Source organism: Natrix helvetica (assembly GCF_964273705.1).
Source record: "Natrix helvetica genome assembly, chromosome: 1".
NCBI lineage: Eukaryota > Metazoa > Chordata > Lepidosauria > Squamata > Natricidae > Natrix > Natrix helvetica.
Window position 1 is genome coordinate 163,190,998 of NC_138548.1, and position 15,141 is coordinate 163,206,138.

Here is a 15,141-nt window from a genome sequence, read left to right on the forward strand (position 1 = left end):
AAGACTCTAGATTGACAGAGAGAGAGGCAGGAGCAACTGTTTAAAATGTTCTGATTTGCTTCCAATTTCCAGGAGCCATCCATGAGTTTGACAGAACTCTCTGGATGATTGCTGGAACAATCTTCAAGCACCATTTGGGATCCAGACCAGATCCATAAAGCATGTAGGGTGGGCTATCTTAATTAGCTTCCCATCCTCATGGAGATGGGAAGAGATGTCAACAACTCCAATCCGCAAAATAACATCATCTGAAAATGGAAAAGAATTATGAATCATTTCAATCATCCCATTCAGATTACACATCAGCTTCTCTAAGGCAGCAACAAGATATTGAACATGGGCATTTGTTAATTTATTTTTCACCTTTATGAACTACCCATCTTTCTCAGAGAGGGACTTTGGGTGGTGTGTAACAAAACATAATCATAAATGCAAATTAATCACTATGGAAAATTTCCTAGAATCCAACACTGGATTATGGTGATTGAAATTTCCCAGCCCAATAATCAACATTTCCAACCCCAGGTGGAAATAACAACCCCAGGAGTTTGGACAGAAATCCAGACAGGCAGCAGGGCAGGTGGGATACAAGTAGGAGCCTCAGGTTTTCCCTGTAGCCCAATTTCATACACCACTATCTCAAGAGAAGACTCCTGGGAATTTATGAGGGTAGTTTTCAACATAATTGCCCTTCCCTTTCCTGAACTTGATGTTGTGGCTGCTCCAGGGGGGGTATTCATTTACTTTCCCTACTGGTTCGCAAATGTGAGAGCGTGTGCATGCTTGCATCACTTGCAGGTGCCCTGTCCATGCATGCACTTGGCCTTCCGTGCATGCGCTTTGGCTAGAAAACTTGCCTAAATAGAATGGCATAGAGCCAGGGTGGGAGGGTGGGGGCAGGGCCACCCATGATTTATTTCCACTATCGGTTTGGGTGAACCGGTCCAAACCGGCTGAATACCACCTCTGGGCTGCTCTAAAACTCAAAACTCAGAAAACTAAATCTCCAAGAAGAAAAACTCTGTCCTTACCTGACCACTATTAAATTATGGATTAAAGCAATCTTATTAGACCTTGTGAGTGGCCATATTGGGTGGAGGCTTTTTAAAAACAATAAAAGGGGGGGGAGGGAAACAAAGCCATTTTCTCTTTTCCTCCTATGATGCGAAAATTCCAGGAGGATTTCACAGGGGAGGGTATTTCTATTTGTTCTCTTCAACTCACTCCACCAACTTTCATGTATTAAAGGAGAGCCAATAATTTGACACAGCATTAGATAAAAGAGATGGTTGGAGAGGAGGGAAATCTTCTGGCTTGGTAGCTCTTCTGAGAGCACTTGTTCTGAAGGTTGGGATAAAAATAGCATAGCGAAACAAGGAAACGAGAGCAACGATGCTCCAAACAGAATTAAAATAAGATTTAGTTGAGAAATTTCTGCTGCATATGTTTTCTTCATCTTCAGCAAAGGTCTCTCTTGATTAAATGTATGCCTATTAGTACCGTGTTTCTCCAAAAACAAGACAAGGTCTTATTTTATTTTATCCCTCGAAATAAGCACTTGGCCTTATTTTCGGGGAGGTCTTATTATTTTTGAGGTGCAGGAGGCAGCGAGCGTGGTCACCTCATGGCTGCTGCTGTGTTGCAATATTTTCGGGGAGGGTTTATTTTTTGGGGAGGGCTTATTTTAGTGCATGCACTCAAAAGCCCAATTGGGCTTATTATCCGGGGAGGTCTTATTTTCAGGGAAGCAGGATAGTTGTTTTTAAATCCTGCCACTTACAAAAGTAAAACCCTTCCTAACATGCAATGTAGGATGCTAAAGTACATCTTTAATAATCTATTTTATGGGGAAATCATCACTTGGCACTAACCTCAGCAGAATTATATCCTGGCACCATCCCCCCCCCCCGCCCTGTATCCATGACATTGCCTTTATCTTGTCCCCAGCTCACACAGGAGCTTAAATTATCATTAGTTGTATCAGTGTTAAAATAATATCTTTCCCATTATTTTGACACTATTCAAGGGCAGCCTCAAGATGTATGAAATCTGCTAGGCTCTGTTACCAATTACTTCGGAAGGGGCTGCCAGTGGCTGTTAGCAGAAGCAACAGAGGCAGGATAGGGATCAGCAAATCAGACAGCAAATTTCATTCCTGTCATCCAGGATGCTCCGTAGCTAGTTGATAAATTAAACTGGGATCTAGTCAGTCTTAATCCAATAATCTACTGTCATACTATATTGTCTTTCTCTGTGTGTCTTTGCAGAAGAGTTCATAGGGTGTCCCCCCCACCCAAGTAAACAGTTACAGATTTGGAGTGTTCCTTTTAATAAGGTTTTTGCTTACGTTTCTGCTTTTGGAAGGCAGAACCTTTGGAATCTGGATGGTTGTGACTCAGTAATCGGGGTTGCATAACTTGTGAGGCTAAAATATGATGTGAAACTAATCAATATGGCAGTGGTGAAATTCAAATTTTTTTACTACTGGTTCTCTGGGTGTGGCTTGGTGGGCGTCACGGGGGAAGGATATTGCAAAATCTCCATTCCCACCCCACTCTTGGGCCAGCCAGAGGTGGCATTTGCCAGTTCTCTGAACTACTCAAAATTTCCGCTACCGGTTCTCCAGAACCTGTCAGAACCTGCTGGATTTCACCCCTGCAATATGGTTGCTTTATGGTTCACCATTTTTTGTGAATCCAATCAACGTGTTATGAACCACCCAGAGTTGATATTGTCCAATGACATGTGTAAATTAAATTATCTATATCTATCTATCTATCTATCTATCTATCTATCTATCTATCTATCTATCTATCTATCTACCTATCACCTATCTATATCATCTATCATGTATGTATGTATGTATGTATGTATGTATGTATGTATGTATGTATCTATCTACCTATCTATCTATCTATCTATCTATCTATCTATCTATCTATCTATTATCTATCTATCTATCTATCTATCTATCTATCTATCTATCTATCTATTATCTATCTATTATCTATCTATTATCTATTATCTATCTATCTATCTCTATCATCTATCTATCTATCTATCTATCTATCTATCTATCTATCTATCTATCATCTATCTATCTATCTATCTATCTATCCATCTATCGCTATCTATCTATCTATCTATCTATCTAGCTATCTAGCTATCTAGCTATCTAGCTATCTAGCTATCATCTAGCTTATCATCCATCATCTGTCTGTCTGTCTGTCTGTCTGTCTGTCTGTCTGTATATCTATCTATCTATCTATCTATCTATCTATCTATCTATCTATCTATCTCCTATCTATCTATATCATCTATCATCTACATATCTATCATCTACATATCTATCATCTACATATCTATCATCTATCAATCTATATCATCTATCTACCTATCACCTATCTATATCATCTATCTATCTATCTATCTATTTATCTATCATCTATCGATCGATCTACCTACCTACCTACCCACCTATCTATCTAGCATTGCTGAGCCTGAGCAAGAAAAGTATTTTTTGTTCTCTGATCTCTCCCATTAGCCTACTCATTTTTGTTTGTTTCATCAGCCCAGTTTAGGATGGGAACCATTCAGTTGATTAAAATCCTTGGCTATGTACTAAAGGGCTACATTGCAAAAATCTGGATAACTACTAGGTGGCAGCAAAGAAATCCAGAAATATTCTATTTATGTTAGAAATATAAGAAACTAGTTCAATAGATAAAATGTTTTAGTACTGCTTCAAAGTACTAAAATGCAGTCCTGTAGACATTCATTAGAAACAGAAAAAAGAGCTCAAAAGAACTCTACGGAGTAGAGTTTATGAAAAAATATATAGATTCATACTGCATGGCTGAAGTGTATGTTAAATTAATAAAAATACAATCTGTACATCATCGGGCCATGCTTTCAGAAACATTTCCTTAGCTAAGAAGAAAAGCAGAATTACCATAGGTGGAGGAGGGGGGGACCCAGTGGGAGAGGGAATGAATTTTGATTTCCTACTAGCTTCCCCATTGAGTTTTCCTGTGGGAAGTTGGCAGAAAGCATCAGAAATATTCTTTCCTCCCTCTTTCCCTCTTCCTTTTCTTTCCTTCCCCTTCCTAGAAGGTAGGTAAATGACTGCTGCAGGGTAGGGAGCAAGAGATTGCATGACTGGCTGGGAAATTGCCCGAGAACATTGAAAAGGAAGATTATGTGACCACAGCAGCAGTCCAGCAGCTCAGCTGCAGCCAATAACAATGAAGCAGAACCCAAACCTTTTTCCAAATTTCATTCTCATGGAAGTCATGGGTCTTGAATTTTGGACCCATTCTGTAAGTTAACCGCATTTGAGGTTATCTTTATTCAAAAAACTGTTGCCATATGACACACTGTTCTGCCCAGTTGAAGGTTATGATGGGAGTTTTAGTAGAAGGCTTTATTTGGTGTGAATCATTGCTAAACATTATTTCTTCTGTAAAATGTGTTTTAGGAAATCAAACGGATTACTGATGATAGGGAAATTGAATGGTACTGTGCCTCCTTAAATCCAGCATCCTGTTGTATATCAGTTTGTTTTGAGAATACCCATTTCTTATTTGAGAAAAAAGCCATTACTTTGGTCTAAGCATACTTTAAATATAATATGATTAGGAGATGCTGCAACTTCTTTATGGAGAAAATTGGTGCATCATTAATACTGAAGACTTTTTCTATTTTCCATTTATAGAAGATTAATGTTTCAAATGGGACGTGGTGGCTCAGTGGCTAAGACCCTGAGCTTGTCAATCAGAAAAGTCAGCAGTTCGCTGGTTCGAATCCCTAGTGCCACGTAATGGAGTGAGCTCCCGTTACTTGTCCCAGCTTCTGCCAACCTAGCAGTTCGAAAGCATGTAAAAAATGCAAGTAGAAAAATAGGGACCACCTTTGGTGGGAAGGTAACAGCATTCCATGTGCCTTTGACGTTTAGTCATGCCAGCCACATGACCACAGAGACTTCTTCAGACAGCGCTGGCTCTTCGGCTTTGAAACGGAGATGAGCACCGCCCCCTAAAATTGGGAACAACTAGCACATATGTGTGAGAGGAACCTTTACTTTTACCTTTTCCCTAATGTTTCAAAACACTATTCTTGGCTATTATAAGAGCATGTTAGCAATTAAAAATGTGAAGGTTGGAATTCATGCCACTGGATTGTGGGGTGGAAAAAAAAATTGAAAGAGAAATTTAAAGTGTACATTTAAAGGAAACCCAAAAAGAAAATCTTGTTAGCAGTGCTAGGAAACTCAAGGGGGTTGAATAATATAGGGGTTCTAATGGTCCTTTTTGTTTCCTTGTCAGCAAATCAAATAATTATTATTTCCCCATTTAATTTTGCAATGTATTATTGCCAATGCAAATTAATTTATTCTCCATCTACGTTGTGTCATATACAGATATGCAAGGAAATCTGCTAGCCAATTTCACAAAGAAAAATAATTCTGTGGAGGAGCAAAAGGATTTTCTGCCCATTTCTTTTTAAAAAAATTGCCAGATCATGAATTATGAATATTATGAACAACTGTTGTTCTGGTATATTAATTTGTTTATGTTCATGCTAGCTCTCATTGTATTTTCAATAGTTTTTTAATGTGTCTTTTCTACATAATATTTCTCAATAATATTCTTTATGTTAATTAAATCTTCCTTCCTAGAAAATGAGTTCTATATGTAGAATTATATATAGAGACATATAAGCTTTTTAAAATATTGCTTCTTTCCAGTTATATAGCATCAGCTATAGTTTAGAAATAAAAATAGCTTCATGGAATTAACACAAGTTCTGCAAAAAGCAGTTAGAGAAAAAAAAACGAACTTGTTGCAAATAAGGCATTTTTAAAGTGTTAATCTGAAAAGAAGTGTTAACGCTTTATTTACTTTATTTACATTTAAATTAAAATGGAAACTTATTTATGTGTTATGTTTCTGAAAGGTGTGTGGCACATCTGCAGTGGCCTATTGTTTATTCATGCTGTAAATCCTTTGAAATGTGTTAAAATGCTTCCCACTCATTATAAAAATCCTGCCACCCATGGATTAGGACTTTGATGTCACCAATCCTGCTTCAAAGGGTTCTTTCAATGCTATTAATCACAGTTTAGCCTCTGAAGATATGTAGCCAGAGAAAACATTTGGACATCTTGTGCTCCTCTCACTACTTAAAACTTTGAAATGTATCTGGAATGTTTTGCACATGCTTAGGCCACATCACTTCCTTCCTTCCTCTCAAAGCTTTTATATTTAAAATCTCTCTCTCTTTCTTTCTTTCTTTTAAAAAAAATCTGCAAAAACGATTTTTAGGAGTAGCCTTAAAATATTCACAGCAAACACTTTTCCAGCCAGTCAACAAGGCATTCAGTTGATTTACCAATATTTAAAACTTACTGTATCATACAACTAATGCTAATTCATTTCACTCCCTGTTTTTCTTTTGAAACTAAAGGTATTTAAAAGTAACTTAATTGGCTGGATCATATCCCTTATCTTTCTTCAATTAATCAAGCAGACTTTGAAGTCATAGCGGTGGTGATTCAGGTAATTCAAGATCTTACTATGTCTTAGGGCACAATTTTACTATTGAATTATTTTATAACCTTAAGATCACGTGAAGTGTTAATACCACTTTATAATGCCTTGGTAAGGCCACACTTGGAATACTGCATTCAGCTTTGGTCACCATGATGTAGAAAAGATGTGGAGACTCTAGAAAGAGTGCAGAGAAGAGCAACAAAGATGATTAGGGGACTGGAGACTAAAACATGAAGAACGGTTGCAGGAACTGGGTATGTTTAGCTTAAGAGAAAGAAGGACTAGGGGAGACATGATAGCAGTGTTCCAATATCTCAGGGATTGCCACAAAGAAGAGGGAGTCAAACTATTTTCCAAGGCACCTGAGGGTAGAACAAGAAGCAAAGGGTGGAAACTAATCAAGGAGAGAAGCAACTTAGAACTGAGGAGAAATTTCCTGACAGTTAGAACAATTAATCAGTGGAACAGCTTGCCTCCAGAAGTTGTGAATGCCCCAACACTGGAAGTCTTTAAGGAGATGTTGGATAGCTATCTGTCTGAAACGGTATAAGGTTTCCTGCCTAGGCAGGGGGTTGGACTAGAAGACCTCCAAGGTCCCTTCCAACTCTACTATTGTATTGTATTGTATTGTATTGTATTGTATTGTATTGTATTGTATTGATTAGACTAAAGAGGGTGTCCTTTAAGAAAATTGTACAAGCCATAATATTTCCTATGACACTTTATAGAAGCAAAAGTTGAAGAAACAATACCGGCACCTTCGAACTTTGCTGTTAGTAGAGACTTCTAAGAACGCTATGGACACCCAAAGAAACAAACCAATGAATAATAGAACAAATCAAACCAGCGTTCTCACTCAAGGTACAAATGCCCAGGGACAAATTATCCATCTTTGGACACAATATGCGTGCAAAGACCTAGTCCACTAGGAAAAAATGTTAGAAAGGTAGATGGAAAGAGAAGAGGATGAGCAGCAACAAACTGGACAGACTGACTTACAGTAGTGAAGGAGACACCAGTAGAGACCCTGAAGGACAGATTAAGGACAAACCTAATCTGTAGATTGTAGCGAAAAAACTATCTATATGGTGAAAATGATGGTATATAATCCATCCATCCAATCAATCAATAACTCAACATCTTGTGAAGAGAACTTCAAATGTGCAGCTGTCATAGCACATAGTAGCAAAGCTATTATCTGCAACGCATGAGTTACCACGCTTTAGTAGTTCAAATTCAGAATAATAATAATAATAATAATAATAATAATAATAATAATAATAATAATAATAATAATAATAATAATAATAATAATAATAATAATGTGAACCAAAGTACAGAAAAATTGCTGCAGGCTGTGAAAATGGAGAATAGCATAAAAACAACAGAAACAGGCAGAATATATGGAAAAACAGCTGGATGACTGATTAAATAGATGGAAAACCAAAGCTTTGCGTGGACAACACTTGAAAAACATTGAAGGAAAATGTGATAACAACTTGACATGGATATGGCTTAAGATGGGAACTATCAAGAAAGAAACGGAAGGTTTAATACTGGCTGTTCAAGAAGCAGTACAAACTAATGCCATGAAAGCGAAGATACAAAAATCCACTGACAACCCAAACTGCCGACTTTGCAACAACAAAGTCGAAACTGTTTCACATTTAATATGTGAATGCAGCAAAATCACACAAACTGAGTACAAAGCTAGACATGACCGAGTTGCTAAATTAATCCACTGGTCATTATGTAAAAATATGATTTACCCATATCCAGAAAGTCATGGGAACATAAAGTGGAAAAAGTTATTGAAAATGAGAAGGTGAAGATCTTGTGGGACTTTCGAATACAAACAGATTGTCATTTGGAGCACAACACGCCAGATATCACAGTTGTAGAGGGCTGAAGTGTACAGTTTATTGATATTGCTGTTCCTGGAGATGCCAGAGTCGAAGAAAAAGAACTAGAAAAAATAATGAAATATCGCGACCTGGCCATCGAAACTACACGGCTATGGATGAAGCATGTAACAGTGATACCCATTGTCATTGGGGCATTTGGCACCATGTCCAAGAATTTTACAATATACATCAACAAATTGCAGCTTCCTGCAATAACACCAGAGGAACTGCAAAAAACTGCGCTACTCGGAACATCTTATATTTTAAGAAGGTACTTGGTTGATACCTAGGACGCTGGCAGCAAACCATATCAACCATTAGCACCAGTCACTGGTATTTGTAATGCATTTTTGAATGTTCAGTTGGCTAAGTTTCATGTTTAATGAATAATGTATATTATAATAATAATATTTAAGTTAATCCCCCAATATTGAGGAAATACCCTTCCCAGGGTGCACTTACTCATGTACCATGTTTTCTCGAAAATAAGACAGGGTCTTATTTTCTTTTGACCCTCGAAATAAGCACTTGACCTTATTTTTGGGGGGTTCTTATTATTTTTGAGGTGCAGGAGGCGGGGAGCATGGTCACCTCATGGCTGCTGCTATGTTGCAATATTTTGGGGAGGGCTTATTTTCAGGGGAGGGCTTATTTTAGGGCATGTGCTCAAAAGCCAGATTGGGCTTATTATCTGAGGCGGTTTTATTTTCAGAAAACAGGGTATTAATATTTGCAAAGAAACTCTACTTGCTGTCTCATATGTGGGGAAGTTCTTTCATTAGGAGTCAAGTAGCACTAACATTTTTCTTCAGAGCTAGATTTCTTTTTTTCTGTCACATTTAAGACTTCACAATCATAGTCTGACCATGAGTTTTCTCTCTCAATTTCTCCTCTATTAGTGTTCCCTGTTTATATAGGGAAATAAATATATAGGTAAAAGTAAAGGTTCCCCTCGCACATATATGCTAGTTGTTCCCAACTCTAAGGAGCAGTGCTCATCTCTGTTTCTAAACCGAAGAGCCAGCACTGTCCAAAGATGTCTTTGGTGGTCATGTGGCCGGCATGACTAAACGCCAAAGGCATACGGAACACTGTTACTTTCCCACCAAGGGGATGCCTATTTTTCTATTTGCACTTTTTACATGCTTTGGAACTGCCAGGTTGGCAGAAGCTGGGACAAGTAACAGGAATTCACTAGGGATTTGAACCACCAAACTGCCGACCTTTCTGATCGACAAGCTCAGCGTCTTAGCTACTGAGCCACTGCATCCCCATATATAACATTATATTATTTAAATTGTTTTTTGATGTCTAAGTTTAGTTTAAATTGCATTTTAAACAAAAATATTTATTCAGTTTGACATTGCTTTATTTTACTCATAACAAATTAAAGGAAAGAAAAAGAAATAAATTTTCCTTATGGATTGTAACCTGCCATAAAATTCTCTGGATAGTTTTGGCAATAAATAATAAATTTTGTGTTGTGGTGATAATGAATGAATAAATTTAATGAAGGAATTAAAGGGCTAGATTTAATTAGGGATAAAACAAGCTGACATGCATGTCAGAAAATATCAATTAGTATCTTGTGGATTTTTGTGTATACATAAGGAAGTAGAACTCTATAGGTTGATCTTAGTTAATTGTCATGCTTCAACAAATAGTTCTGATGAAAGAACCAAAGATGCATTAGGAAAAATAATAAAACTTTCTGAAAAAATGGAGAAAAGGTGTTTTTTTAAATTGGTGACCTAAATACTGTACATGGGTGAGAACAAGATAAGAGGGTACAAAAGAAAGTGATTAGGTCATTCAAAATACAAGAATGAATGAAAATCATGTAATGAGTAGTCATGTAGAAAATGTCAGTTTCAAGTAACTGATTTAAGGATGTCTACTTCGGTATACATATGGTAAACAGGTAAATGTAAATGGGAGTCTTAGTCCAACCTCTACACAGGGTAGAAAATTTGCCAAAGCTGAACCTTACATATTTTGTAAACAGGATTTAAATCTTACACTTGTGCTTCTTTTTTTAATGGCTTTTATAATTCTTGAAAAAAAAAAATAAGTATCGAACTGTTGTGCCCTGTGAAGGTCCTCATTCTAGTGTTGAATCAATTTGATTATTTTGTAGCTTTGAATGTGAGAAACAATTTTTTGGGAGGGTCACAAGTGGATCTTGAGAGGAAATAAGACACAGAAGAAAATAAGAAAAATAAGAAGGAAAATAGAACAACTACAGGAAGAGGAAGTATCAACCTTATATGAAAAGATATCAGAAAATAGTTAAATGAATGTAAAAGAAGGATCATGAGGAAACTGCATGGAGCACGGTAGAAAAGAGTTGTTACAGTGGCTAAAGAAGTGTGTGGGATTATACTAATAGAATATGAAAATATTCCTTAGTGGCATGATGAACTGAAAAAAGATTGTGGATGTGTGGAAAAAATGCAAAACCTGTAGCATGATACAAATTTTATACTGTCCCTTTTATTTTTTTGTTGCACCTGTAAAAGTTTCTGTGAAGACTCATTTGTCACAGGGGTGTCAAACTCATGCCCATGGGCCGGATGTGTCACATGCTAGCCAGGCCCACCCCCATTTTAGCGAAGGGGGGGGAAGTTGTGATATGTCATGTGATGACAACGTGTCATCGCAAGTTTAACACCCCTGGTTTGTTATATCCATTTATATCTTCTTTGAATTTTTGGAGAAATTGTCTTGATTTCTGACCAAAATTCAGTCAAACCTCCGCTGTTTGAAAGGGGGGGAAAAAAACCCTGTCTTCCAGTTTATCCCACTGAAATGGAATATTTTTCTCTTTAAGTCTATCAGTCAAAAAAAAGGATGTTTATTCTAATCAGAATTTTTGTAAGCACAATTACATCTGCATTATCAATCTTCAGTCTTATATTAAAATGTTACAGAGGAACTTGATCTCTTGTCTTTTTCCTGACAAAGTACATCAAAACAACCCTGGGACTTTTCTTAATTTTGCTAATCTTGTATTATTCTAGGCTTTATCAATTTTTGCCTGTAAATCCTCTTCATCTTATTAAAAAAACCTGGTTAAGCTTTAATTATTTTTTTCTCTAATGTATTCATCAGAATCCTATAGAATTGCTCTGAATCTCAAGCAATATTCCTTCTTTCTTAACTCCAATAATGCTAGGTTATTCTTTCCCATCTCTCTGTTTATAACATCTACTGCTTTCTTTTCAAAATTTCCATTTTGTCATTAATTTGTTTTACATCTCTCCCTCCCTCCCCCCTCTCCTATATTTGTTGGTTTAAAAAGAGGACATGATGAAATGAATAAACCTGAATTAAGGAATATTTGTATGAATATGGACTTAAAAGTTGGTTGCTGAATTCAATAAATTGGTGCAAGTGGCCCAATGTTAATGAGATCACATACAAAACTATGAAAATGTACTTTATGTATATTTTATAGGCATGTAATGAAATGTAAATGTAAGCATTTGTTCACCCTTTTGCATATGTGTAAAATACTCTACCTCTGCATAAATTTAAAGATGTGATAAAATGTCTCAGTATAAGAGCACGCCCTGGTTCATTGTTATATAACGATGAAAGAAAAATAAAATTAAGTTGAAAGTAGTTGGAATATATCACAAATATATTAAAGAAGACTGAATGGGTTAAGAAGGAAAGGGAAGAGAAAGAAATACTAAACTATAAAAGAGAACAGAAGGGAAAAAAGCCTCAAATCATTTTATATTACATAGAAATAATAGTTTGGCCTTATCTTAAAATAAATCTTTATATCTTGACCTCAAAAAAATGAAATCACAAGTCTTCACTTTGATAAAGAGTCAGCTCATAAATAAAATGCACATTACATGTTTTTAATCCATGCCTATAGATATAGTGTTCTGCTACCTTCCTACTATTGAGCAGTCATCTTTTCTTTCTATAATCAATAAAACAATAATTCATAGCACACATAATTATAACTTTATATACATTCTTCTTTATTCTTTATCGCGCTAATTATTTTTCATACAATTGTAACTATATGTAATATAAAAACTGACATTTTGGTGTATGGCATATATCTACATTCATATATTCCAACAATATTAATAATACCATATAAACAAACATTGAACCCAAATGGCATAACTATACGACAGGCTCATGCAGTATGTGTAAGTATATCCTCATACCAAACTTAAGAGTCAGACCTTTTAAAACTTATTCTGGACTGACCAATAAATAGGAAAGTTTCAGTTGAATATATTTAATCTTAAAATCATAAGAAATGTAATTAATATTCTTTACGATTCTTAGCTGTTGAACTGTTAATATCACATCTGCAAACAGTGTATTCAAAAGTTCTTGCAAATAGCTAATTTCTATTGTATTGACAGACTGAAATAAAGATTGATTGAAATAAAGTTGTTTTACTAATGCTTATTACAGCCTCTATATTGTAGCACTTAAAGTGTGTGCCAATAATGATAGCAATGGGGGAGTTCCATATTTTTATTTGCTTATTTATTTGTTTATATTTATCCCACTTTTATAATTTTTATACATAACTCAAGGCAGTGAACATACGTAATACTCTTTCCTCCTTCTATTTTTCTCACAGTAGCAACCTTATGCTATGAATTGGGCTGAGAGAACACAACTAGTGCAATGTCACCAGCCAACTTTTATCCTAAGGTGGGACTAGAACTCATGGTGTTTTGATTTCTAGTCTGGTTGCCTTAACCAGTACACCAAACTGGCTCTCAGTTGTAAATGCATCTGGGCCAAATTAGTCAGATTTACAAATGAATCTAGTAGAAGCAGGCATAACTTGCAAGAATAAAATCAGAGGTGGGTTTCAAATCCCAGCGCTGCCGGTTAGCTCATGCTTGTGCGTCTGCTCGCTTGTGCGTGTGACGCTAGGGCGCATGCACAGAACTTTAACTTTAACTTTTATTTAATTTATAAACCGCGCCCTCTCCCAGAAGGGACTCGGGGCGGTGTACAGTCATATTAAAACACAGTATAAATACATAAATATAAATAAATATAGATATAGATGGAGGAGGTAACATATAAACTGTACAATAATAATTAAAATTAAAAATTGGAGATACATTAAAAACTACCCCTAAAAAAGCTACCCCAGAATAAAATGTTTGCCAGGAGGTTAAAAATGGAACTATAAATGGGCCAGGCCAGCTAATTGGAACAGGTGGGTCTTGAGTTTCTGTCGGAAGGAGCGGAGGTCGGTAGTGGTTCTAATATCGGGGGGGGGGAGGTCATTCCAGAGGGTTGGGCCCATCACAGAGAAGGCTCTACTCCTGGGCGCCGCCCGTTGGCATTGCTTAGTGGACGGCACCCGGAGGAGTCCCTCCCTGTGGGAGCAAATTGGTTGCAGGGATGTATGAGGTAAGATGCGATCCCGCAGGTAACTAGGTCCTGTGCCATGGAGCGCTTTAAAGATGGTAATCAACACCTTGAAACGCACCCGAAAAACCACAGGCAGCCAGTGCAGCTCGTGCAGGAGAAGTGTTATGTGGGAGTACCTGGTACTCCCCATGATAGCCCGCGCGGCCGCATTCTGAACTACCTGTAGTCTTCGGGTGCATCTCAAGGGGAGCCCCATGTAGAAGTGGGTGGGTGGAGCCTCCCACCATCGCCACTACCAATTTGGCCCGAACCGGGAGCAACCCACCTCTGGATAGAATGGCCTGGAAGATTGATGAGTGGAATTGGCATAAAGTAAATTAAGTTAAATTTCTTTTTTATAGTTCCTGTATTTAATTTTTTTGCCCACTTCTCACTGTCTTCATTGTTTTGAATATTATTTACCCACTCCCCCCCCCACACACATTATTATAGTTATAGTATTTGTCTTGTTTTTCTTGCTCTTAATACCCATGGCTTCACACGATGCTTCCGTACAAACCTGCAGACAGTTCTTATTTTGCTAGATAATGATTATGTACAGAAAGCAACATATGTACTTGAATCTGCTTACAGAGGCTGCTGCAAAGACAGTTTTATAAAGGGCCTCTGGGAGGCTGGGATGGAGTTGCTTATGGGTGGAATTCTAATTCCATTTGCAAAGATTGGTTTAATTTGTAAATCCAATGAGAGCATGCTTCTTAGTTTGACTAAGAAAAATACCTAGTGTTCATATTGCTGTTACTTATATTAGTTTGCCTAAGTGTCTAGTTTTCATGATCTTTTTGCTCAGTGGCAATCCACTTCCATATTGTTGCCACGAAAGCAACACAGATGCATTACGTGGTTGCCAGGAGTTGCATTGCACTTGAAGGGGACTTTTCTTTTTTTAAATAATTATTTCTAATCGTTGCTGCTTTCTCCTTCTCTCTCTTTCTTATTCAAACAGGCAACTTGGCTCAAACAAGGGCAAGAGTAACAGCTGCATCCAGATCTTTACCTCCACAGCTTGGGTCAGGTCGTATTAAGGTCAGTACCCACCTAAACTTTGAAAAGAGATTCGTATTTGAAAAGAGCCTGAAGTACATGTAGTCCTCCATTTACAACCACAACTGAGCCCAACATTTCTCTTACTAAATGAGACATTTGTAATGTGAATTTTGCCCCATTTTACAACCTTTCTTGCCACAGTTGTTAAGTGAACAGCTGTGCCACTTTTAAGTTAGTAACGTGGTTGTTAAGTTGAACCTGGCTTC

The 15,141-nt window shown here is 37.0% G+C and overlaps 1 protein-coding gene across 1 annotated transcript in view; it reads left to right on the forward strand.

The window, feature by feature from the left end:
- The window catches only part of MYO3B (myosin IIIB), a gene marked incomplete at its 5' end in the record, with an annotated part of 314,537 nt that overhangs the window by 140,149 nt on the left and 159,247 nt on the right, over positions 1-15,141 (forward strand). Inside the window, one exon of the mRNA XM_081955637.1 lies at positions 14,835-14,914. Within this exon, the coding sequence (XP_081811763.1) occupies positions 14,835-14,914 (80 nt within the window). The remainder of the gene's footprint in view (positions 1-14,834; positions 14,915-15,141) is intronic.